The sequence below is a fragment of the Macaca nemestrina genome, chromosome 1 (genome assembly GCF_043159975.1).
Source record: "Macaca nemestrina isolate mMacNem1 chromosome 1, mMacNem.hap1, whole genome shotgun sequence".
Lineage (NCBI taxonomy): Eukaryota > Metazoa > Chordata > Mammalia > Primates > Cercopithecidae > Macaca > Macaca nemestrina.
The window spans coordinates 173,990,002-174,017,715 of record NC_092125.1 but is presented as its reverse complement, the minus strand read 5'-3'; the positions used below and the strand labels follow the sequence as shown (position 1 = coordinate 174,017,715).

The following is a 27,714-nucleotide window of genomic DNA, read 5'->3' as shown; positions in this document are numbered from 1 at the left end:
TAAGTGCCACCTATGTGCACAGTTGGCACCATAAGAGTTACAGGAGTGTGTAGCTCTTGTAGACTCAGTACAGCTTACTGAAGAAAGTAATTCACTTTGCAAATGATACCTCATGTAATCCTCACAAAAATAATTTGAGGTATTATCCCTTTTTTTGCAGATGAAAAAATTGAGCTCACAGAGGTTACAAAATTCATATAGTGCCATGCAGCTAAATTAGAGAAAATGTCAATATTTAAACCCAGGTCCCTTCCTCTAAAGCTCTTTCTTTCTATTGGCATACAATTCTAACCTCACAACTCCCAATATTTACATAAGTGCTTTATATTCATAATCTAGGAGGTTAAAATTAGGCAATGCAGTTACTTGCATTGTTTTGGCCATTGTATTTTCATACACCCAAATATTAATTATAAGCGCTTTTTCTTACAGTTCTCTTCATTACACAGTAGCCAAAATAGATAAAATGTGCTTACCCTTGCAACTCTCCCATCGGGCTTCCCTACACATTTGTCTGTCTCGCCCAAACATTCAAAATAGGGACAGGGACATCAATAAACACACTCCTTCTACTCATGCTTCCTCTCTACTTCCTCTTAATGGAACCGTTGAGCCTCCAGCTAGGGAATCAGTTCATCTGGTCTATCCTAGCCTTTTCAGACATTTCAAAGCTGTGCCTCCCCAGGACTTCTTTGGCACTCCCAGGGCACTGTCACCACCTCCCTTCCAAGACAGCTCCCCAAGGGTCCTTTGTAGCCTCTCAGGCAGTCTATGTGGCACTCCCTGCAAAGTTCCGTCATGGGTTGACTGGGCTGAGGTCCCTGGTATTTGAGAGAAAATTAAATGGTCTTAACGATCATCTGCATATCAGATGAGATGTCAAGGAAGCAAAGACCTCAGACCTCAGTGTCTTTGCACTTAAGAGATAAATATCTTTCACTAAGTCACATTTCAATACCATGACTCTAGGGTTAGTGGTGAGGGAATATTGGAAATGGTTGTGTGAGAACTCTGTTTGCTGCTTCCCTTTTGATACTGAATACCTTCTATATTACGATCCATGCAATAAATCTCTTCTAGAATTTCTTCCCAGGAATAATTTTGTCTCCCTTCAAGGATAGTTATGTTTTATTTATCAGAAAAAAGCTATTTCACCCTCATATGTCCCTTTTTGCCATAGCTGCTAGCAAGCTCAGGATTTAAATTTAGTGCTCAATTACATTGATTATGTCATTTTCAGTTTCTGGGGAAAAAAATTATCCTCCCTTTTCTCCTCTATGATTTCTGAGCTCTGGAGGCACTGGAAATTTAGAAAAGGGTCCATGATATCTTTTTGCTTGAATACCAATGCTTTTTGGAAATTCTCCTGGATGTCTGTTGGTGATTAAGGAAGTTAAATCCAGCTATATCACACCCTTTCTTCTCTCTTATGGATTCTTACTAATTGAGAAGGATATCAGAACCCGTTACATTATCGGTATTATTACACAAGGCACTGGGGTTCCTAATAAATACTGTTGGGTAATGCATCTTATATACAAAGTCATATTTTACCCACACTTCTAGCACAAATTATCCAAATCTGGTCTTTAGGAGTCAGTCAGCCACACAGAGGATCATGGCTTAATCCACTTCCTATTGATGACCAGAGAGAGGAAGTCAAAGAGAGGCAGCCTCCTGGACAGGCTCTAGAACAGTACGCTAAGCCATGGCCCAGCAACTTCCCTAGGAGACCTAATAGCAGAGGTGCTGCTGAGGCCAGGCCAGTACCGGAGAGACAGAGAAACCGTGTGTGAATCGCGTTCATGACTAGTGATCGTTGCCTGGACCACCGTATGCCAGCATGGTGCAGGCAGCTCGCAGAAAGTGTTCAGCTCAGGGGTGCTCAGCTCATGACTGGTGTTCATGCCTAGTAATCATTGCCAGGACCACTGCATGCCTGCATGGTGCAGGCAGCTCACAGAAAGTGTTCAGCTCAGGGGGCTATGACTAGGCTGAAATCCTGCTTACTCTGCACCTTTTTATAATTCATTCTTCCAGATGGGGTGCCTTTTTCAAGTTCACACAAAGGCTCTATATGAGCTACAGGAACCTTTCCTTTTACCCTATTCTCATAAAAGCCACTTTTCTAGATGAGAAAGGGTAAGTTTAGGGACGGGGGAGGGCAGCTGGGAGCATGGAGCAAGTGACTAAAAGTGTTCTTCCAGTATTCTTTTCTCTTGGGGCATGGTCTCTTCCTCTCTGATTGTGGGAGGAGCCGAGGCAGTGAACTTTGTCCACCTATAATTGTAGAATGTAACAAAGAAGGATAGGACCTAAGAAGAGAAAGTGGTATCTAAAAATAGAAAAGAAGCATTGAATTGTCACTGGTACACAGTTCACAGTGCTGAGTGAATTGTCACTCAGCAAACATTAACTTAGTGCTTACTATGTTCCAGGCACAGCACTGGGCATTAGAGTTTTGGTGAGTAAGACAAAGACCATCAGGACACCTACATTCTGGTGTCCATTCTCTGTGTTCCCTTAGGCACATTATTTCCTCACTGTGAAATGAAGTTCTATAATGTCAGCATGGTTCATGTTCTCTCTGAGTTCCAGAATTCTTACTATATGCTTAGGTCTCTAGGAAACTTTGTGAAGGATGTTCTTTCACAGTTAATGGCTTAGGATGACATAGCCCCAGAGTTCTTCTCGTGTGTCTCATTTTAATTTTCTATCTACTTGTGTATTAAAAAATCAAAGCCATCATTCTAATCTGATTGCCCAATTATTTGCCAAGAAACACTGTCAGCAGGTAGCTCTACTGAATGTAGGAATCCCCGCATCAACAGACTTAGATAAATAATTCAGCATAGCTGGAGCATAGGATACAGAGCGAGGAAGGACAAGAGTAAACACTGGAGAAGAAGCAAGGGCGAGCCCAGAAAGAAGCACACGAGACAGTGAAGGCATTTCTACTGTGAAATGAGGGCAATGGGGAGAATGTTTTACAGGGAGTAACATGATCAGATTTGCATTTAAGAACAGTCGGTCTAGCTCCAGTGTGGAAAGGAGCACAATTAGAAACAGTGAGATTTCCTCAGGGCCTCTGTCAGCAATTAGGAAGGACATAATGGTGACTTGAATTAAGGAAGTGAATGACAGTAAGGATCAAGAAAAGGAGATGCATTCAAAAGAGATTTGAGAGATCAAACGTATAAGACTTGGAGACTGCTTAAATATGGGAAGACGGGGAGGTCAAGAAAGATGGCTTTTGGCCAGGCGCAGTGGCTCACAACTGCAATCCCAGCACTTTGGGAGGCTGAGGCAGGTGTATCATATGACATCAGGAGTTCGAGACCAGCCTGGCCAACATGGTGAAACCCCGTCTCTACTAAAAACACAAAAAAGCCAGATGTGGTGGTACATGTCTATAATTCCAGCTACTGGGGAGGTTGAGGCAGGAGAATCGCTTGAACCCAGGAGGCGGAGGATGTAGTGAACCAAGATCACAGCCTGGGAGACAAAGTGAGACTGTGTCTCAAAAAAAGAGGGCTCCCGAGTTTCCTGGTTTGGGCAACTGAATGGTACCTGTGCCCTGCCATAGGCCAATTGCAGTGGGCTTGAGGGTGAAATCTGGAGAGAGTAATTAAATGGGGCCAGAGAAGATAGAGGAAGGGACCTACATAGACCACTCAGCTCCCCTATTTTGATGCAAACTGCATGTCCATACCTGGTTGAGCTCAGGACAACACACACCATAGGAACCGAGTAAATGAATGTTGGTGAATTAATTTTATAATGTGATAATCTAAAGTGAACTGTGCTGCTGATGCCTACAAACACTGGGCTCGTCTTGAAGAACCCAGCAGCCTCTAGAAATGTCCTAAGAGAACATCTTGATGAGTAGAAGACATGAAAGCAGGACTGTGAGTAAGTCCTGATGGCGTACAAATCCAGCATCCTGTTCAGTTCTGGACTCTCTCAGAGATTGACAGACTCCATATAAACATCTGATTCTTATTGACTTTAATGGGATTCCCTTGCAACCCACAGATTCTAAGTTATCCCCTAGTAGTTATAATATTTGTAGGAGATGTATTATTTTACCCTGGATTGGACACTGAATGCTGTTATACTGAATTCTGACAGTAGCAGAACACAAAACAAGATCATCTTGTACTAGAATGCCACTGTTACGTGTTGATTTCTTGTAAGCCTCAGAAAATAGGTATCTGTAAGAAAAGAGAATGTTTTAAAATAAAAGGTATTTAATTATAGTCTAAGAAATATCAAACATAATCTTCCTGTGGTATTTGTTTTGTTTTTGTTTAATCTAGGGTCAGAGTATTTTCTTTTGGGGAGGAAGGGATAGTTTTTCCCAGGTCTGGAGATTAAACAACTTAGTAGGCTTTTCACGTTCTGCTCACAAAAAGGGGATTTGCATATGAACTTGTTTCAGCAAGAAAACACATCTGAACGTATTTCATGGGAACTGTCTTTATCCACGGCAGCTTCTTTTGACCATCTTCTTCTTTTCTTCCCTTCATCCCTATAGGTCACCGGATTGAAACTGTCTCAGGACCTCGATGATCTTGCCATTCTCTACCTGGCCACAGTTCAAGCCATTGCTGTAAGATACTGTAATGCCATTTTTAGAGAGACTTGGAGCCATCAGTATACCCTAGGCCACCGGCTCCCCAAGATACAGCACATGCTTTTGTGACAGAGATTCTTAATTAAAAGATTGTTTGCAAAAAAGAAATTCTTGTATGTCTGGAAGGAAATGTTGATGAAAGGCCTCACCTGCTTTAACTAATAACCTCACGTAACTAAAAGCTGAAAGGAGTTAAAATCTGTGAAGATTATACTTGTCATTTATCTAATTTGTCTTCTAAATTTAATTAAATAGAAGCAAGCAAGCAGATGCTATGTATGCTTGCATTAAGAAAGGTTGTTAAGAATGTCTGATTTATAAAATACATTATATTGTTCACTTTGCAAAAGGATTCATGATGGGGTCCTTTAAATAGGAAGCTTCCTTAGAACATGAAAGTGTTTGTTTTTTGATAAGTAGCTGCTTAACGTGAGGTTAGGATGATTAGGGAGGAAGAGGGGAATTTACATCTAAAATGTTAGGAGTTTCTAAGCTAAAGATAAATCAAAATTGGAAATGAAATCCTAAAAGCTTAACGATTGTCTAAGGAATCTTCTTATCTAGAGGTGGCTATGGATGGGCTACAAGAGGGTTCTAATCCTGAAATCACATCCAGAAGGTTGTGTGTGCGCATATGTTACAAAGTGCATTTTAGGAGAGTAGATCATGGCCTTCAGGGTCTCACAGCAGGTATGTACCCGAAATTAAGTTAATCCAGTGAGGCTTAGCCACTTCTGAAAAGAGAATAGGAATTAACAGAAAGAAAAAATCAGTTTATCTAATTTTGATTCAAAATTTATTTTTCAGTAACACCTGTTTAAGCAAATATGTTTAATGCTATATGTACATATATGATATTCAATTATTCTGTTTCTTCACACAACTGTTTTCATAACTTTATTCCTTTAAATGATATGTATACTTATTCACACCACCAGCAGAAGTGCTTTTTTTAATGCTCAGATTTATCCAGGCACCACGTATGTACAATAAAGAATGGAACTTCCCAAATAGTAATAATACTAATACTGAAGGGATATACCTTCTTTAATGCAACTGCATAGAAGTATAGAGTCAGTCAACTTGATTAAACAGCCCTTTTAGATTATACACTAGTTTTACTATATCTTCCTGAAGCAATTTTCTTGTTGGTCTAATAGCTTGGCCAATTCAGTGAAATCAGTCAGATGTCTTTATGCATGGAAACTTGGTCAAAAGCACACAATTCTGACAGCTATAAAAATGCAGGAAATGAATAGTAAGATGAAAATAGAAAAAAAGTGTGCATCAGTACTAAAGATAATTATTTAGCTGTCCGGTTTTATAATAATGATAATGATGATTATGATGATAATAATAAATGAATTAAGAGGGTTTTTTGGGTTTTGTTTATTTGTTTGTTTTGTTTTTTTTTGAGACAGAGTCTTGCTCTGTTGCCAGGCTGGAGTGTAGTGGCGCCATCTCGGCTCACTGCAACCTCTGCCTCCTGGGTTCAAGCGATTCTCCTGCCTCAGCCTCCAGAGTAGCTGGGACTACAGGCGTGCGCCACCACACCCAGCTAATTTTTTGTATTTTTAGTAGAGACGGGGTTTCACCATATTGGCCAGGATGATCTCCATCTCTTGACCTCGTGATCTGCCCGTCTCGGCCTCCCAAAGTGCTAGGATTACAGGCATGAACCACCACGCCTGGCCAAGTTAAGAAGTATTTTATATTTGCCAAGCACTGTGCTAGATACATTGCACAAATTATCTAATTTAACCTTATTACGTAGATCTTATAATCCCCGTTCCACAGACTGGAAACCTAAGCCTATATGTGATTAATTAACTTGTGCAGGGCCATATAGTTGGTGGCAGAGGTGGGATTTGAACCCCCAGCATTCTGAAACAAAACTAGACATGTGAAGTACGGTCATCTGCTACATAATGTTTTGGCTAACGAGGGACTTCATATATGACAGTGGTCCTATAAGAGTATAATACTGTATTTTTACTGCACCTTTTCTATGTTTAGATATGTTCAGATACACAAATATTTACTATTGTGGTACAGTTGCCTACAGTGTTCAGTACAGTAACGTGCTGTATGGGTTTGCAGCCTAGGAGCAATAGGCCATACTCTACATAGCCTAGGTATGTAGTAGGCTATACCATCCAGGTTTGTGGAAGTACAGTCTATGATGTTTGCATGACAAAATCGCCTAACCATGCATTTCTCGCAGTGTATTCCCATGGTTAAAGGACACACGACTGTACTGAGGAACTTTTGTTTTCTGATTGGTTAATGTTATTGTATAAAAGAGTCCCATAGTGGAATGAATAGTTTATATTGAAATGAATAATCTTGGAAAATCAGAATGGTGTGATACTCCCCCTTTTGAGCACATGCTAAGGGGAGGACATGAAGGATGAGGCCAAACAGGATGGACCAAGGGGCACCATCACATAGTGGTAATGATAGTTACCTTTCGTCAGACATGACTGTGTGCCAGGCACCAAACAGAGTACCTTGCCTACTGGTAGCTTAACATTGTAACCCTGTAAGTAGATGGGTTTGTTCTCATTTTACAGACAAAGGGAGGACCATTTGCCAAGGTCAAACAGCTACTGGGTGGTAGTTGGAATCTGAACCTTTCTCCATCTCACACCCAGGCTCCTGCTCTTTCCACTTTACCATACTGCATTTTTGTTTGATCTGTTTGCAAAAGCTACATGGGTGAAATAAGCTTTCAGATATTCCTAAGAATCGTTTTTACTTAACATATATTAGAAAATACCATTAATTTGGCCAGGATTGTCTCACAGAGGTCCCTTTCCTGGTAAAAGTACTGCAGCAGAAGTCCAGAAATGTATAAATGAGGTTAAACTTAAAGAAGGCAGGAGAGGGGAAGAAAAAAAGCCAGCTACATTTTCTCAAGTACCACACACTTGGAAAATCAATCTTGTATTTAATGGGCCGTACATGTATTAAAAGCTATCATATTTATTCTGTCCATTGTCTTAATGACCTTTATAATACCATGAAAGGAAGGCATTTTAAGACAGAGATTTTTCTCGATAAGGCTTTTTTGTGGAGTCAAGTGAATTGTGAGGGTTTCAGTCTGTTTTGCAAATGTATCTCAGTGTGCTGATCTTTTAGGCAAAAAAAATGTGCATTTTAATGAGGTATTCTGATAACAGATATTTTCCCATCATGTTCAACTTCGGAAAAAATATTTTGTTTCATTAGCCCTGAATATTGCCAGAGCACGTATTTGTTGTCGGTCATCTGAAAGTTAAGCAAATTTCTCTCTATATGTAGTCATATCTTTGGGTGCTATTTTGTTGGGATGAAATGAAATTAAAGAGGATTGTAATCAAGTTAACTTGGGACTGTGCAAAACCCTCCATGAAGTAAAATTCTCTCTTGATCATGCTTAATTGAAAGACCTGTCAACCACGCAGTTTATCCATAGCCTGTTCATCTATAGTTTTCTTTGCAGAACAGACCCTTAAAAGGTACTATTTGCATTTGAAGTCTCTTGATTTGCATTCGGTTCTGTACATTCCCAGTGGAATAGCCTAATTTTAATTTAAATTTCTCTGTGAAAACATTTTTTCCAGAAAGGTGAGCACAAAATCATTTTCACACAAAGCCCTTTGGTGGGACATTTCAGTAGGGTGGAGTATTACACAGATTGGAGTCTGGGACACCGAAAGGGGAGGTCCTTTAAGGAACCGCCAGACTGAGTGGGAAATTCCAGCCGACAATACCACATGGGGGAGAGACAGGCTATCTGTCACAGCCCCTCTGGAGGGAGTGCCTCTTACTTGGATCATTTCTTTCCTTTTCCCAGGAAATGTGCTTTGTTTTATTCTTGTCTCAGGCCTGCTAATCGCGTGCCCCTAAGTCCCTGGTTTTAGAAATATCAAAGATACCAGTTTTGCCTGACATTTCCATACAAATTAGGAGACAGCTATTCTCCCATCCCATACAGACTGTATTGCTTAGTCAAATTATATATCTCCTAAGTGGGAATAACAATATGCAGGTTTCACATTTGCGTTAGGATTAGAGATGCTATTAAAGTGCATAGCAGAGTGCCTAGCATGTAGCTGATAACCAGAAGAACTCTCCTTGTTCACCTTTCGTGAACTGGACACTCTTCTACAAGTTTTACCTTTGCTGCCTACAGCAGCAGCCTTATATGGTAGGTATTATTAGATTTCATCAAGCCTAATACCACATTTTTAATTTTTTTGCATGTTGACATTTCTGACAATCTATAGAATTTTTAACTAAGTGAATATGATACTATTATTCCCATGGCAAAAAAAAAATGGCAATTGAGTTATAGAAAGGTTAAGGTATAAGAAATATGTGAAATATAAGAAATATGTGAAATATGTAAATGCCAGCCTGGGTTTTTTGAATTCAAAACTCATGCTCTTAGCTACTACAGATTCATGCCGTTAGAGCAGACTGGGGTTGCCTGGAATCCACAGGCATCAAATGATCCATGGTGGACTTCAGGCATCTGTAGACCTCCTGAAATTATTTATAGTACTATTTTGTATGTGACTTTTTTTTTCTGGGGAGGTCAATAGGTTTTGGCATATTCTCAAGGGGATTCATGACACCCCAAAAAGCTTAACAAAGAACATCTGGGAATGATCAGCCCTAGTTAGTATGTAGGATCTGGCCTTATATGGCACAACATGTTTGAATTTTTCTAAACACACTACATCTGTGGATTGTTTTTGGAGGCCCAGGTTTTACCTAATCCATATTTTTACCAGATTCATGAATAGCTTCAACAAACCCTAAAGACCTCTGGGCTAGAACTGCTGTGTCTTTTGCTCCTGAACTGCCCCTGTCCCTCATGATTTATGCCAAAGCAATTAGCATTTCATGTCCTATAGTTCCCAGATCACCCTCTGACCACTCCTGTTCCCAGGTTCCCCCATCCCCTGGGGTGACAGCTCCCTAGACAGCCTTGTCAAAGCAGGCTTCATTTACCCTTTACTCCCCACCCCCACAGGATGTGAGGTCAGGGCAGCATCCTGCTGACTTCCAAAACCCTATTCCTCACCTTGGCTAAACTCACTACATTCCTAGGTTTCAACCTGAACAATACTGTCACACTTTCACTAAAAAACAAGATATTGGCTCATGCCTTCTTCTTGGTGGCTATGCCATCTGTAGAGACACATTGGCCTCCCAGATCCTTGACTTTCTTATCTCTTCTGACTTCTCTTCCCTCCCCTTTAGCAATTCACTCCCAGGTCTACACCTAGGACTTTGACATCTCCCCAAATTGCTCAATCTCTAAACATTTCAAAGACTCGCTACCCACCAAAAAATCCTCTTCCTCCATTCTTTCTGGAGCTCCTTTCTCAGGCATCATCATGTGGCTGCCCCCTTAAGGCCACATCACAGTTCATCTTCTTGTTTTTAGTCCTCATCCCAAATAAATTTTGATTTTTGAACTCTAGTTTTTGAACTTTCAAGTAAATTAAGATTTTTCAGATGTTCAACTATCTTATCTAAAACTGAAGAATTCTGCATTAAGATTCACTTCCATAACTCTAAGGCAATGTTCTCTTCTCAAACAATAACGGTTTTTACTGAGTTTAATGAACTTAGAAAGACAGGGATGAGGATAATGTGCTCTAGGAAGATATTAACACATAAGGACTGAGACACAAGGCTGAATTGAAAATATGGTGAAGCCCTGAAACAACCTGGGAATGAATTTGGCTCAGAAGCCTCCTTTTAGAGAACCACTACCTGGTTTCAGGTAATAGCAAAGGTAATTTTAGCCCGCAGCCACCCTGAAGCCTTGGATATCACCTTCTTTATGCAATTAGAGGCTTCTTTCCATGATTCTGCTGCTGGATTTTTTGGTGCTTTTTCTAAGGAAAAAGCCTTTAGTTCCCATTTAGTAAAGGAAGACTGACCAAGATACCATTGACTCTGTTTTAGAGTAGTATTGCAATCACTCCTAATACAGGGCCTGGGCTATAGTAGACACTCATTAAATATCTGTTTGAATGAACTATGTTACCATTAACTGTGTTGACATTGTCAACTGTTTTTGTCAGTGTTGTGTAACTACTGATAGAAGCAAATGGTGTAATTAAGAGGGTTTTGGAATCAGTCAGGCCCAAGTTGAAATTCCCACTCTGTGATTTAATTAATGGTGTGATCATAGACAACATAGTCTCTGTGAGTGTCAGCTTTCTGAGATAGTGTATGTAAAGCTCTTAGTACAGTGTCTAGCACTCAGTAAACATTTAAGAAGTGTTCCCTAGCGTTTAATTATGCAACTATACTGATGCTATCTTCTGCTTCTCCTTTCAAGTTGGGGACTCGCTTCATTATAGAAGCCATGGAGGCAGCAGGGCACTCGATCAGTACTCTTTTCCTGTGTGGAGGCCTCAGCAAGAATCCCCTTTTTGTGCAAATGCATGCGGACGTTACTGGTAAGTCTGGGAAGGAGGAGACAAGGTCATTTTTGGCTTGGCAGCAAATGGGCATGGCCCAGTTCTGGTGAGGTGAGATTAGGAGGATATATGTGGTATGCTAGATTATTAAAATAACCCCGAAGTCTTTATATTCAGGATGGAAAAAGTGACTTCTATGTATATCCAACCATTGAATAATGGTGAGAAATAACACAAGAGAAGTTGGCCAGGACTAGATCTTAATTCAAGCGTTTACACAACAGTTTTGAGTACCTCTTCTGATCCACATATTGTGGAGGATATTGAAGATATGAACATGAATAAAGATATTGAAGATATGAACATGCTCCCCACCACCCAGGAACTCAGGGTCTATGGAGGAAGGGAAACAGCAAACAGGCATATTAAAGGTAGTATGGCAAAAGCTCGGAGTGAGAAAAGTACAGGGTATCATGGAAACATAGTGAGGCACCTCGTCTGGTTTGGGACCTAATGGCAGCTCAGGGCATGTGGTCTGGAAGAAGTGATAAGAAAGCTGTCTTGAAGAAAGAATGCAGAGGCTGGATGCTGTAGGATCTGTGGGTCTGGTTGCAGACTGAATTTGAGCCCTAAGACCCTGCAATCCTGTGATTCCTTCTCAGCTCATCAGAATCAGGGATCATAATAGAGGTGCAGAGAATCACAAATAATGGGCTGAGCTCTTTCTGATATCAGCAGATAGTGGAGGAGAAGGATCCTTATCAGAGCCCCTAGAACCCAAGGAAGGGGCCCCATTGGCAGGAGGCTTTCTCCAGGAGGTCTTCCAGGAGGACGAGGAGGCATCAGGTCCAGAGAGACAGAGGTCCAGGCCCCTTTTACTCCTTGCCCCTCTAGTGTCTCCTGGGGACTGGTGTTCTCTCCCAGGACCCATCCCTGGGTGGACAGGTACCACCAGGGCAGGGCAAGATGAGGGAAAGTAGGAGAGGATTGTACCCGTCCCGTAGTCCCAACTGTAGCCTGATAAGAGCCCACTTGATCCTACCTACATTTATCATGATCCTTTCTTATCTGTCATCCCCTACTTTCTTACCTCTGACTTCTGAGCAGGTCAAAGTCCCTGCCCCATTATATCCTTGTTCCCCCTCCAAGCCACAGAGATTCCTGCACATGAGAGCCTTGTCTAAAACGATGGATGTAATTGATCTCTGCACATCATGAGATGAAACTAAGTAAGTCATTTATTCCCAGCCTAGAGATAAGCAGACTGAGGCACAAGTCTGAGGACAGTAAGAAAAGCATACGGTCTAAGGGCAGAAATATTGGGATGTGAAATATAGAAAGTATTACCATTAACCAAGCCCCTACTATGTGTCAGTGTGAATCACGCTGTGGACACTTAATCCTCCCATGCCACCAAAGGGTAGAAATTGGTGCCCCCATCTTACAGACAAGGAAGCTGATTGGTGGGTAGGTGAATTAAATCGGCTATCTAAAGTCAAACAGGCAGTACAGGGCAGGACCAATATTGTAACCGTGGTGTGTCTGGGCCCACCGTCCCTTTATATTGTACTGCTGACCCAGGTTTCTCGACTTTTCTGCCAAGTTTATAACCATTTGATGATGACCCCTCTTTCCTGAGGTGTCCAAAACCCTACAGAAGTGGGCCCTTCAAAGCAGAAGGAGGAAAGACATAAAGAGAGCCCAGATTGCCTTATAATTGCCCTCAGGAGAAAAACCATAACATTTTATCTAAAAATCAGTTGACTGGTTCAGATAACTTTCAAGCTTAAAATTTCATCTGTGACATTCCAATTTCTAGCCTTCTTCTTTTTTTTTTTTTTTTTTGTATTTTTTGGTAGAGACAGAGTTTCACCGTATTGGCCAGGCTGGTCTTGAACTCCTGACCTCAAGTGATCCACCCGCCTTGGCCTCCCAAAGTGCTGGGATTACAGGCGTGAGATACCGTGCCCAGCCCCAATTTCCAGCCTTCTGATAGCCAAAAAGCTTCCTATCTGGATGCAAGAGGAAAGATGAAAATCAGCTTTGGACAACATAGTACTCTAGAAAATGGGAAACAGGGCCTCCCAGAGCAGAACAGCTAGCTGTGAGTGACCCCGGTACTGACTCGGCACTGCAGCCCTGGACTTTGTGAAAATGGGTCATCTTCCAGGCCCTACATCGCTGGGCTGACTCAGAAGCACGGGCGGGTGGGGGGGGGGGGTGGGTGTTGTGGGGAGTGCAGCGGCTTCACAGAAAGTTCTGCTTTGGAAACTGTTCTCCTCTAGGCTGCTGAATGAAAAGGCTGTTAATCGTTATTTGGATTCCGATTGAAACTGGACCTTTTGTCTCTAACTATGGACCAGTTACAGTTCCAGACAAAGGGACCTTTTCTTTAGCCTGGAATTCCTCTGCCTTTGGGAGCCTGTGACTGACAAGTGATGGCAAAGTGCATCTGCCTTTGAATGCTTTGGGTTCTGCTAAACTCATTAATGCATCAGATAAAATAGTTCACATTCCAGCCAAAGCCGCCCTCTTCCTCTCCTTCACCCAGCACTCAGAGAAAAGAACACATTTGCATTTGTCCCTGTAAAAGGCACGTACACAAGCAGCCAGTATAGAGGTAGTGTCATTGGTGCCTTGAAACATTGTATTGCTCTAGTTTTCCTACAGAGACAGAGTTAGGGAGGACTGTTGACCTGGAACATGATTCTCAGAAATGCATGTGAAAAACACATTGGAATTTGGGAGATTTTTTTGGAGATAGCGTGGAACAGTGGAAGAAGCAGATCAGCTCTGTGACTTTGGGCAAGTTACTTTACCTCTCTGAGTCTCAGTTCCCTCTTCTGAAACAAACAAACAAACAAAATTTTCATCTCCCTCATGTAGATCACTGCTGAGGAATAAATGCTCGCAAGTTTGTGAGCATCAAACTCTGTGCCTAGACCAAGTAGGTGATCAGTAAATGTTAGTTCTCTTGTTCCATCTAGGAAGCCCCATGCCAAAAAGAAATTTGAGGGGAAAATAAAGCAATTTATTATTTTGAAAGTGAATCTTTGCCATGTGGAGAACAGCCTGCTCTGTACAAGCAGGGAGAGCAGGGCTTTGCCAGCTTGGGGAATGTTGTCTACATGAGGAGGAAGAACCTCCTTGTACCCCGGTCATTTGGTTAACTGTGGTTTCAAGAAATACTTGGTATGTACTAAGTAATTGTAAGTTTGCCCCACTGACTTGGGACTAAATGTTCCTTCTTCTAAGTTTTATTTTTTAGTACTGGTAGTTTCAGTAGGGGTTTCCCTCTTCTGGTCTTACTCATTATTTTAATTATTTGTTCTTTCATTTATTCACTCAAAAGCATTCTCTGAGCACACCAGCGTGCCAAGCCCTGAGGTTGGCACAGGGATGCTAAGAAGAACAGTCATGTCCATCCAAGAGGTTCTTTATAAAACACAGAAAAAGTGCCCTTGGTCTTATGACCAATATCCAGAGTGAGTAGAGTGGGGACCCAGAGGATAAGATGTGTCAGTGTCAGTCAGGTCCAGGCAGAGAACAGATACACCCTCCAATTAGGTTAACTGGAGGGAAGTTGAATAAAGAGTCAGTGTACAGAACTGTGGGCAGGGTGCTGGAAGCCCAGACAACCAAGAAGTACCTTAGGATACTAACAGCGTTTCCACCCCTGGGCTTGAAAGGGTGAGGGTAGGGAGCAGGCAATGTGAGCCTGGTGGGAAGTGTGAAGAGGGCAGCCCAGCAGAAGCTTAGTCAAGGATGTACCCAGAGGGCAGGAGCCCACAGCTGTGATCCCCACTGGCCAGTCTCCCAGGCACAGAGTAGGTGGAGGGAGGAAGGGAAGAGGTCGGATTGGTCTTAGAGGCAAATGGAAGCGGTGGGTTGATTTCACCCTGGGTAACAGGTGTGAGGAGAGACTTCAGAAGTAAGGTAAACTTTAAGAATAAGAACTAATGCTAATTTAGTGCTTTCTCTAAGCCAGGCACCATTTCAAGAGCCTTATTATAATAACAATTTTAGTTCTCACAGCAGCTCTGAAATAGGTGGAATTTTAACCCCATTTTTCAGATGAGAAAGCTGAGGCACAGAAAGGTTAGGTAACTTGCCTAGGATCACACACCTAAGTCAGTGGGGAAGCCAGGATTCAAACTCTGGCAGTCTGGGTTCAGAGCACTTTGGGCAGCAACTTGAGAGCTGATAGGGGATTCACCAGGTTCACTTAGGTCTCTGGTTCGCAAGGGGAGGGGCCTGTGAGTAGTTCCTCCCTGCTCACAACTCGAGGAGCTTTTGGCAGGGTAGGAAGGCCTGGGAAGTAAATGGTGTTTGGAGGCACTGTCTTCAAAAACTCCCCAGGTCCATAGGGTAGGCTGGGTGGTCACAGTCACACACCCATCTGTACCATTCCTCGGATTCTTCAAAGGCTTGTAGCGCTCTCTCCTGCTGGGGTCAGCACAGCCCTTCAGTGTGGCCTGGCATCTGTCCTTCCCCTCTGGATGGTTGATGGGAACCTTTACTGTCCCTTCTCTACTTACCCAGTTTTTAGCCCAGGTCTAGTACATGCAGAGAGGCTACACTTGCCGTCCACCTGAATGCTAACAGTAGCAGCCATCATTTCTCCAGGGCTTACTGTAGGCCAGGAAATGTGCTAAGCACCAACTATGTGCCCTCTCATTAAGCCTCACAACACACCTGTGTGGTACATCTTATGATCATTCCCATTTTGCATTTGGGGAAACCAAGGCTAAAAGAGTGTAAGTGACTTGCTGGACACAGAGCTGGTGGAACCAGGAAACAAACTCAGGTCTGAGCTTCTCCCAGCATTCCCACCCAACACCACGTTGGCAGTGCCTTCAGCCCCGGCCCAGATGAGGGCTGGTATTTCTAAATTCTCTGGGGTGTCTGTGGGAATTTGGTCCCCTGCCCTCTTTCTCTGGGTAGCTGGAGGAAAGAACTGAGTGGGGAGGTAATGGGATGTAGAGAGAGTGCCTCAGGAAAATCTCAGACAAGATAGGAAAAGAAATTTAAGCTTTGGGAAAATAACTCTTATGGCTTGACTACAAGAAGGTTTTACACCACAAGGGTACCTCTGTAAAGTTTGCTGCCATCTCCGGATTAGCAGACCAATCTATACATTATAGACCTAAGAATCCTAAATTATTTCTATTAATCTTAAACCTACCATGAACCCTCAACCTCTGGGCATTAGCATACGGAGGGCTCCTCCCTGCCTGGTGGACCCCTGCTCACCCTTCAGATGCCTGTTTAAGCCTCGTCTCCACTGTGATCTGTGATGACCACTACCCCAGAAATGTGTTCCCTCATCATTCAGTCACTCACCGTGTGCTAGATACTGGTCTAATACCAGGGATTCAGCAGTAGACAAAACAGGGTCCCTCCCCTCATGTAGCTTAAGTTCTTGCAGGGGAGACAGACGTTAAACAAGTAAGTAAAATACAATGTTGGAATGAAGCAAAATACAATGTTGGGATGAAGCAGTTAAGGGGGTAAGAAATATTGAGGGAAGTTGTAATTTTAAATCTGATGGCCAGGGAATGCTCAGTAGGAAGGTGATGTTTGCAGAAACACTTGAAGGAGGGGCCGGCAATTAGCATGTGGGCATCGAGGAGGAAGTGTTCCAGACAGGGAACAGCATGGGTAAGGGCCCCGAAGCACACTCAGGAAGCAGCAAGGAGGCCAGGACTATGTGGCTGGAAGGAGAGAAGGAGGATATCAGAGGGGGAGAAGTGGGGCCAGATCTGGGAGGGAGGGCCCCTTGTCAGCCACTGTAAGGACTGTGGCATGTACCCTGAGAGAGGGGAGAAGCCCCTGGAGGGATGAATCATACCCTGTCTTGCTACCTCCTTCCCTTAGCACATCTCAGTTAAAGAACCAACCCCCTGGTTGGAGAGAGACTAGCCTTCCTCTCTGTCATCCATCTCTTTCTGAAACCTGAATAGCAGGGCACAGTGCGATTCATCTCAGTATTCCCTAGGCCAGCAAAGCACTTAATAAATATCTCTGGATCTGAACTTGAATCAAATGGCAGGTAGCAGCTTGCAGAAGCCTGAAAAACCTGGGCACTGAGGTCTCATGAGTTGATATATATGGTGTTGGCTCCCTTGGGCCCTTGGCTACTGCACCAGCAGGCACAGGCAGTGAAATCTTTTAGAACCAAATAATCCCAAGGAACAAGGAAGGGAGGACTGTGGGGAGTCAGGAGGGGGGCTGCTGCTGCCTGATGTCAGGTGTTTTTGCCACTGTGGCTGCTTGCTGGCTCCTCATACTCCCCTGGCTCTGCTCCCTAACCAAGGTGTGGCCTTGTCCTGCGCAGGCATGCCTGTGGTCCTGTCGCAAGAGGTGGAGTCTGTTCTTGTGGGTGCTGCTATTCTGGGTGCCTGTGCCTCAGGGGATTTCGCTTCTGTACAGGTATGTGAAGACCAGGGGGTGGGCTGTGGCTCCTCCCCTGTCTGAGGCCAACCTTCCTCTTGACAGCAGCTCGCATTTTACAAAACACACACAGGATATAATTAAGAAATGATAGGTTCCAGCCAGGGAAAGCACAAACACTTCTAGCCTCAGACATATTTATTGCAGTTTTCATTTGACTTGGCCTCAGCTCGTGTTGGTCGTTCTGTTTTTCAGTTGTTTTTGTTTTTTATTTCTTCTTTAAAATACCTTTTAAATTATTCCTTTTAAATTTCCCCTTGACCACTTTTCTTTGAGCACATGAAACAGGTAAGCCTCAAAACCTCAGTTTTTCGTGTGTATTTCAGATTTTTAAAAGCTTATGGCAATCCCACCATTTTCCAAATACCTTTAAGGCCTCTTATCAACAAGACATACAAATGACAATGTTAGTATTAAAAAAGGAATTAAAAGGGAAAATAAGGAACAAAGATATAGGAAGAAGGAAACAATTTGGTGGCTGTGATTAAACACATAATTTGGCTCTGAGCTTCCTGGCAGCCAAGACAAAAAAGAACACATGATAAATTGCATAATTCTTATTTTCAAAAAGAGGAAACATACTAGTTTCTGGTGAGAGGCAGAACTTTCCCTCCTACCAAATTGCGAAAGACTCTGCACACATGGGGCTTTGTGGAGAGGTTCTGAGTGCTGAAATAATACAAGATAAAGAACGAATGTGATGTGGAGGCTAGGAGCGTACAGGCTCTGGCATTAGACCACCTGGGCTCAAATCCTGGCTTGACTACCTGCCAGCTCTTGTGGCCTAAACACTCTTCTCTGTACCTCCACTTCTTTATCTGTAATAGTAATTAACAGTACATCGTGAGTTCTTTCTGTGTATCAAGCATGCTCATTTAGTCCCTGCAACAACTCTATTATCACCATTTTATGGTTGAGGAACCTGAGGCATAAAGAAGTTAAATAACAGCCTAAATGAAACGGCTAGTAAATGCCAGAATCAAGAAGTCTAGCTCCCACTTCTCAACTGAACGTTCAAGAGATATTTGTTCAGCTAAGCAGCAGAGTGTCCAAATGACTTGCTCATGGTCTCAAGGTTAGGACTACAATATCCAGGTAGCTAGTAGCTCCGTAATTAGAGTTTCATTTATTGTGAACCTCTTAATGTGCCAGACACTGTGCTAGGTGCTTTTTGTATAATCTTCCTAATACCTATAACAATGCTTCATGAACCACAGAGATTGGGCAATAGAGATCCAGAAAGCTTACAAAACTTAAGGGTACACTGTTAGGAACAGACAGATTTAAAACTGTGATGTTGTTTGTACTGCATTTTGGAAAATGTGGTACAGTACACACTATCCAAGCCTCTGAAACTAATGACTGTGAAATCTCCCTCACAAGGAATTAAATCCACTCATGAATTCTTGTGGGTTCTCAGTGAATCTTTAAACAAAGATGGTATAGTTTAATTCTTGACTTTTTCTGGGTAGTCTCGTCCTGTCTCAAAAATAGCACATGGAGATATTTGTTGTCGAAATATCAGTAAATGGTCAATTATTATTTTAGTGTATCGGTGTAGGAGATGTTCTCACAATTAGGTATCTTGCACTTCCTGTGACAAATTATAAAAGTTAAAACGGGAGGGATGCTTACTAAGGTTCTGCAGAGGTTGCCCTGTGTTGTGAACTGAGTATTTGTATTCCTGCAAAATTTGCCCTGACCCTCAATGTGATGGTATATGGAGGTGGGTCTTTGGGAGATAATTAGGGTTAGATGAAACCATGAAGGCAGGAGCCTAGTCTCATGGGTTATGAAGGTCTGATGGGCCCTTATACAAAGACACCAGAGAGCTTCCTTATTCTCTCTGCCATGTGAAGACACAGCAAGAAGTCCATTTCTACAGGCCAGAAGAGGGCTCACACTAGACCCTGACCTTGCTGGCACCCTGATCTCAGATTTTGAGCCTCCAGAACTGTGAGAACACAGATTTCTGTTGTTTAAGTACCCAGTCTATGGCATTTCGTTATAGTAGCCTGAGATAAGACACCTCATTTAATCTTGACAGTCATCCTGCTTGCAGGATGCATGTTTTTATCCTTCCGTGATAGGAAACCAAGTTTCAGAGATGTTTGAAGTAATTTGTCCAAGGCTACACAGAAAGGGTAGAAGCAGAATTGAAATGAAGGTCTCTCTGGGTCTATATCTTATCCTGATTGTCATTCATTTTCTAATGTGTTCGATTGTTTTTTCTTTAAAAATATTTTCTGACTTCTTAAGTGTTCAGTGGTGTATTTTCTGAAAAGAAATGCCATAGGTCACAAATCAGGAGATAGTCTGTAGCTCAAACAGAGAATAGCATGTCAAGATGAGGCTGCTATACCAGGTGCTTCATACCATGACTTATGGCTTCATTGATATCTTATTCAAAACTGGGATCTCCAGCTCTAAAGGAATTCCATTTACATCTTCCCCTAACTGGAAGCTGAGCTTAACTCCACACTGACATCTTGGCTACGTGAGATTTGCTGTTAGTCTTCTGGAACAGAATCTAAGATATGGTAGATCAGATTTGGAACTGATGACTTGAGTAGCAGCTGCAAGGCTCACAGCGTTGTAAAGACAAGCTCATGTCTCCTATTCAACCCAAGGATGAGTGTGCCTGTCCTGATCGTTTTCAGGAGACACAATCTAGTAAAGGGAGCCCCCAGCTGAGAGAGGCCTGAGGTTTTATCTGTCGTCACTTACCTGACAGAATCCCCATAGTCTGGAGTTCTGTGCTTGCTTTACTATCCTCAGACAATGTCATTTGTTCTCTCTGGGTACTTGTTTTATTTGTCTGTTTTATGTATTTTTTTTTTTAATGTTTAAATAAGAATTGCCACCCATATGGGACTATTGAGATAAAGAGCCTTTGAAGGTTCCAGTGACCTCTCAGGTGTAATCAATGTCATTAGAATGATAAAATGTTTGGAACTGCTTTGAAAATGAAAATGTATGTAGACTTAGCATCATTTGCTCCACTCCAAAGAAGAGGGGCTGACCTTTGTGCCTCAGGTCTGGGGACCAGCTCCAGATTCTGGCAAGGTCAGGCAAAACTGAATTGCTTTCTTTCTGTGATTCATATTTTCAACCTGAACTTCAACACAGTCTTTTCTTTGAACTTCAGAGACCCTGGCTTGGTTTGCAGGGTGCCTGCCTTTCCTTTCTTCAGAAAGTTGAGCAATTCCTGCCAGCACCTCAACTGTTCCAGCAAGTCAGATGTTTTGTCTTCTCATGGACCACACATCTGGTGGTTAGATGGAGGATTTCACTTCTTATCTAGATAGGCCGATTTTGGTAGACTCAGCCAGAGTCACCTCCTTCAGATGCTGGGAAGGCTGGGGAGAATCCAGAGGACCCAGACAATAGAGGTAGGGAAAAGTTTTATATGCTTGAGGAGACAAGGTTTCCGAATTTCATAGGCCCCTGAATGGATGATTTTCAGCCAGGGGTGGAGTCCTATACCTTTCTTGGGTGATATCAATGGATCCACAGCTGTAGATTTTGCTTGTAGCTATTGTAGACTCTGTGTATGTCAATTCTGGGAGAATTTTATCAGGGAAAGGGAGACTGGATGGAATTTTCTGGTGAGGCCTTAATGAAAGATTGGCCAACAACAAGATCTATTGATATTTCAAATTTTGAAACATGCTGACAATTCCTAGCTTCCTTGTTCTGTTCTTTTATCCATTCAGATTCTCCTTCTCTTAGTTTGTCTCCGTCTCTCTTCCCCTGTCCTTTCCTGCTTTCTCTCCCTTTAGACATCTAAAGTCTTCTTACTATTTCTTTGTCAAATTCGGATCTCACAAAGGAGACTGATACACCCATTCGTTCATTCTAAAGAACACAATGACTAATGCTATCTTAAAGAACTGTCCCTCTTTAGAAAGGGTGTTTTCCTTTTAGTAGTTTTCAAAACTGTGTCTTTACTGAAGAGTACAATCTCCTTGAGGACAAATATTCTCGAAGGCAAATCATGATCACCTTTATATCTGCAGTGTAATGAATAATATGGAATCAAGCCACAGATATGCTGCTCTTACGGTAAAAGTTTAGCTATTGAATAGGTGGGAGGGGACACAAAGAAGGCAGTCCACTTCCCCTCCCTTTACCCTTAGGAATGTGGAATCCCTGTAGTCTTGACCTCTGTGACCTTTCTACTTGATCCCTCCCCCATCATCAGTAGAGTACAAAATGATCCTCTATAATTCTGAATATCTTGGAAAACAAATAATTATAATTAGAAGCTGAGAGTGTTCCATAACACTTCTCTAGGCTCCCAGGTCCTGGAAAATCAACAAACTGGAAAAAAACTAAGTTTATGAAATATCACTATGCTTACACTTTCTAAACACAGACAGTTAAAAGATTCTAAGAAATACAAGGACAAATAAATAAAACAAGAAGCAGTTTCAAGTCATTGTGAGAGAAAACCCAATCAAATGGCAAAGAGACAGCAACATGAAATGACCCTCCACTTTCTGTTTCCTTTAGGCCCCCTGCAGATGTCATTAACTTTCTGTAATTTCTTATCTTCAGGGGCAGTTTTTATTCAAGTCTTTTTAGACAAAACAAGCTTTAATTCCAGCAGTGCTATTTGTCTTGAACCACTACCCCTCACCCTTGAAAAGAAGGAGTGGAGGAAGCATCTGAAGCAAAAATCAGTAAAAGGAGACAGTGACAAGAGATCAAAATGCATTCAGCAGTCAGTTTAAGGGGAGTACCAGTGTAAAGAAAATAAGCCCTTGGAATCAGCCAATTAATCACAGACCTTCCTTCCTCCCACTGTGTGAGCGTTGCCACCCCTGTAAATCACTGACTCCATGCACTCCCACCATCAACTTTCCCTGTCACGTTCCAGACAGACTCCTGTGTCTTCAAGACCAATACATATAAGTGGCCAGTTGAGAGCTGTGATTACTCACCCTTTCTGTAATGTGTGCCCACAAGATAAACCATCCATGCCGACCGCAGTGGTCGGTCTACCCTTGAGGTCAGTCCTTGCAAACATCCTCATTGCTCAGCTGAAACCTCTCCTTCTGTTCTTTTTCATGAAATTCACTTCATTTAGAGCCAGTTATACTTATCACCTGTTCTGCATTTCAGAGCCTATGATTTTTGTGTATAGCATGTCTCCCATTCTGTTTTATTTTGTAAGAGTCAACTTTCTGTGATTTTTTTTTTTAGCTCTATTTGGCTTTCTGTCACCATAAATACCAGTTTTGCTATTTGCAAAATAAAGCTGATTATCATTATCTTAGTTTCCAGAGGTTAGGAAAAACTGAAATACTTAGATGTTCAGAAGTATGAAACCATCCCATTTCTTAGTGCCTTCAATTTAATTTACTTGCACTTTTTTTTCTTTTTCTGGAATACTAACATTTCATGTTCATTGGGGATAAAAGAAAATGTAATTAAGATGAAAGAAAATATGAAAACATTTATCTTGTTATCCTAAAATAATCTATTTTAAATTATTTAGTTATTAACTATTTAATATTATGGTTTCTGTTCTCTTAGTCTTTTTGTACACATTTTTAAATCATTTTATAGTTTTAAATTACAAAACATATTATACAATGCATAAAGTTTTATCTTTATAGACCTTTTTCCTATACTCAAAAATATGTAGTAACCTTCTTTATTTATCATTTTTGTAGGCTGCATAATTTTCTACCTGATAGAATATATTATAGCTTATTTCACCAGTCCTCCAGACTTGAATATTTAGGTTTTCTCCATTGTTTTAAAGAATGCTGCAACTGACATCTCTGTAACTAAATGTTTGCACACATCCTAAATTATCTCTGTAAAATAAAATTAGAGGCATATAATTGTTCCAGCAAAAAGTGTGCCCAACATTTAGGGTTCTGATACATAGTAATAATTTATACTCCCATCAGTAGGGTCTGAAAACTCAGGGTTTACATTTCTTGTATATAAGGAATCTTTTGCCATGGATTTTAGTTCCATTTTAGTTCTGTTTAACTTTCATCTCCAAGCCTCTTATAATCCTACTTATTTCACATATGGTCCTGATATTATCAGCTTTTTTTTGTTTTGTTTTTTTTAGTAGCCTTTTGCCCTTTGCTGCTTAAGCATGTGTTTCTGGATGAGATTCTGATTCCTAATTAAATAGATTCAGATTACTGATTGAATTTTCTGAGTATCCTGTCCCATATGTCAATGTCCCTCAGAAAGTCAACAGAAAACTTTGGAAGGGCATAATAATTAATCATTGAAAGAAGAATTCAATTAAGAATATGAAGTTGGACCTAACATTCATTACCCTTATTGCCACACCTGGTTAACAATACATTTTTTTTTTAAGAGTTTTCTCGACCCCTCCGGGGAAGAAAAAAAAAAAAAAAACAGAATAAAACAAAAATAGATCAAGTTCTGATTAATTATAAAACCTCTGGTTCCAATGCAGTTTGCAGAATGATACCATGGATATAAAAGTCAAAACATTAGCTGAAAATTGTAATTTTTTAATGAAATTATTTCAATATAAGATACATATCATTTGACTCTCCTGTTCCTTACAGAGTGATCCAAAAACAGGACCTGTTACTTTCCATCTATTGTCATTCATAGAGTCCTTGAAGCAACCCAGTGGTTGGTAGCAGCGACCTTTGTGCAGATGAGGACTCTGAAGCACAGAAATGTGGTATAACTTGTTTAATACAAAGCCCATGTTCTTTGTATTCCATCAGACCATATCCTATAAATACATACACATTGCTAGGGAAGTACACGATGGCAACTCAGACACCTCTCACAAGGTGGTATGGTTTATAAAAAATAGCATTACACATTTGTCATCATTCCTTGGTTGAGTGTCCCACACAGAAATAAAAATAAGCAGGATGACCTCTTTGGTATGGAAATATTCTAATTCATTTCCCCAGAGAATGACCATACTCACTGGTATTATTTTGCTCTACTTATTTGCTTTTAATCATAATATATGCCTGTTTACTTTTTATAGACATAAAAAGGTAGATTTAAAAGGTACCTATGCTCTTTAGGTAGATATAAAAAGCACTTTAATTAAGAACATGAATTAAAAGATACTTCAATAATGAAGTACAATAGATTAAGGAGTACTTTAATAGACTAAAAGAACTTGAATTAAAAGATACTTAAATGCTGTTGTTATTAACACAAAGATTTAGGCTAACAAAACGTATTTTCCCAAATATCTCTCTCACCTCCCCCCTACAATTTTTATTCAGGAATGTAAGAATTGGGCTTTTATAAAAGCAACCAATGGCTAAACATCTACTAAGTTCTTAGAAACTTTGAAGGATTACAGAACTCTCTTTCTGTAATAAGATTTACCTGTTTGACTTGATTTTGCTAAATAGGGCACTTCATACTGGTGTAAACCTAAACAAAAATGTTTAAGATTTATCTCATAGAAAGAAGTGCCTGTCAGTAATTAACTCCTCACTCTAATTACTGTTTATGCCTTTACTTTTTATTATAAACGTTCCTTTTGGAATAAACTAGAAATGGGTTTTTTTTTCTTTACACTAAAATAACTGGTGAATAGCAATGAAATCCGTGCTATATAGTATTCAACACAGTAAATTAAGCTATGGATTCAAATGAGAGATCAGAAAAGACAAGGCTTTTAGTTAAATCAGTAATATTCTGTGATTGTGAAAATTGCCTTGAAAAATACACACACACACATACACACATATACACATACATACTACTAGAAAAAGTTTGAGGTTCGATTCAGAGTGTGGAAGGTACAGTGTCTTAAAAGAGTTTCAGTAGCAGCATTTAGGCAAATGATCAAGAATATGCAGAAGAAAACAAAAGAAATCATAATTATAGTTTCCTAACAGAGGTATTTGATCCTCTGCAGTGAATAATAAAAAACTAGCATGCGCTAGGATCAGAATCTTGAGTAGCATGTATTTAATTGTATGCATTTCAAAGAAATTTGAACATTTTAAAAAGTTATACCATATTAAAAGTTGTATAGGTCACGCCTGTAATCCCAGCACTTTGGGAGGTCGAGGGGGGCAGATCACGAGGTCAGGAGATCGAGAACATCCTGGCTAACACGGTGAAACCCCATCTCTACTAAAAATACAAAAAAAAAAAAATCTAGCCAGGTATGGTGGCAGGCACCTGTAGTCCCAGCTACTCAGGAGGCTGAGGCAGGAGAATGGCCTGAACCCAGGAGGCGGAGCTTGCAGTGAGCAGAGATCGCGCCACTGCACTCCACCCTGAGCGACAGAGCGAGACTCCATCTCAAAAAAAAAAAAAGAAAAAGAAGTTGTATATAAAGACATTTTCTATAATATTATAATAATTTTACAAATGAGGAAACAGGGTTAGAGACAGTAAGTGAGTTACCAAAGCCAATGGCTAGAAAGTGATAGAGCCAGAATCCAAGTACTAACCTGAGATTCCCAAACCAAGGACTGTTCAGCTCAGCCACAACTGGAAATGGACTCTTACGGAGGTAAGTGATTACCATTATTTTAAAAACTAGTATCAGAAATAGATGACAAGAATTTAAATGTATATCAAAATATCCCTTTGGTAAATGTTGGTGTCCTCACAGGTAAACAGAAGGCACCCTCAAATTAGAGTAATTTGAGAGTGTTTAAAAGAGGGACTGTTTACAAAATTGCAGTCATAGAGACAGAGAAATCACTGGGAGAATGTGACCCTGGGGTTTGTAACAGCTGGGCCTGTAGAGGCGAGCGAACAGTGAAGTTACTGGAAGCCCAGAAAAGAGGGCTGTGTGGAGACTGCACAGTGACCCTGGAAGAAAAGGGCTGCACTGTTAACCCTATTCTCCCTCTATTCTCCCTCTCTCTAATCTCCTGCCAGCCTCACCATTGGCTGGAATCAGTCAGAGAGCAAGGGAACCTGTTGATGTATTCTGTATAAGGCCACATCTCTAAGCTCAGAGGAGGGTGGGAAGAGATCTTCAGAAGCCCTGGGAGATATTCAACTGAGTCACCCAGCCTGGACTATTCAGAGTGGTCTGCAGGCTAGAGGACAGTCTCTAAATGGTTAGTTCAGGTTTGCTGTGAAACAAGGAACTTGCATCAGAATGTAAATCAATTATGTCACCAAATGTACTGTTTAGTTCAGCTGTCATTTTATTCATAGCAGGATGTTCTCAATTAAGGAATCGGTGTGCTGGCTTACATCCTGGGGCAAACTCCTTTCACCATTACAGACGGGCCCTTTGAATAGCACTGAACTAGAATCCTTGCTCTGTAGGTAATGATAAAAACACTGGAATCCCTTTCTTTGCTTTGATTTTCCTACCTTACCTTCTGCTAAAGAGAAGAAAACAAGTATTTGTCTGTACCTATCCTGAGCCTGGCACTGTGCTAAGGTACTTTAGATGACATTTAATTCTTGCAAGTTAGATAATTCACTTCATCTTTACAGACAAGAAACAGGCCCAGAAAGTTTAAGTCATGTGCCTATGGTCTAACAGCTAGCAAGTGACAGAGCCAGCACCCAAGTCCAGATCTGACTCCAAAGTCCATGCCCCTCACTGTTTGTAGGCTATCCCAGGACTGTGCTTAAACTTATCTGACATTAACACCAAGAAATAAAGCAGCGTTGCTGGAGGATTGCCTTATATGGAGACCTATGACTATGTTCTGTATACATATGCTATTCATGATTCCGGGGAATAGATACAACCCAGCTTCCCCCAAATCAGATAGCACTGTTTGTGAATACGATGTTACTCCATGTTATAAGGCCTTGCCCAGCCCAGCCAGCCAGGTCAGAGATGAATTCAGTTTGTTTCTAAGTGGCTGTTGTCTGTTGCCATCTCTTTTTAAACCTGGGAGGTCGAGAAGAAGATAGGGAGAAAGAATTCATGAGAGGGATGCATTTCCTTAGAAATGTTATTAATTGGCTGGGCAAAACAAAAGAAGGAAATAACATAGCTGCTCCTTACTAAGTAAAGGCATCTTCTTCCCTTATCTCATTAAAAATTAAAAGCACTCTTGGTTTAAGTAGGGCAAATTAGTAATTAAGTGCTATATAATGAACTTGTATAAACAGAATATTGAAGGGGAAGCCAAATTAATCACTCTGCTGGCTTGTTTTTGCCCCCATTAATGCACCTTTTACTCAGGTCCTTCCTGTGATACCAGGATGCATTTTCTGCTCTCC

At 41.2% G+C, this 27,714-nt stretch overlaps 1 protein-coding gene across 18 annotated transcripts in view; it reads left to right on the top strand.

The window, feature by feature from the left end:
• The window catches only part of LOC105495149 (FGGY carbohydrate kinase domain containing), a 440,526-nt gene that overhangs the window by 333,518 nt on the left and 79,294 nt on the right, over window positions 1-27,714 (top strand). For 16 of the 18 annotated variants that reach the window (XM_011764399.2, XM_071092363.1, XM_071092364.1 and 13 more), the window contains 3 exons: window positions 4,538-4,612; window positions 10,983-11,103; window positions 17,402-17,496. In XM_011764399.2, the coding sequence (XP_011762701.1) occupies window positions 4,538-4,612; window positions 10,983-11,103; window positions 17,402-17,496 (291 nt within the window). The remainder of the gene's footprint in view (window positions 1-4,537; window positions 4,613-10,982; window positions 11,104-17,401; window positions 17,497-27,714) is intronic. The other 2 variants (XM_071092359.1, XM_071092360.1) reach the window with 1 other exon arrangement.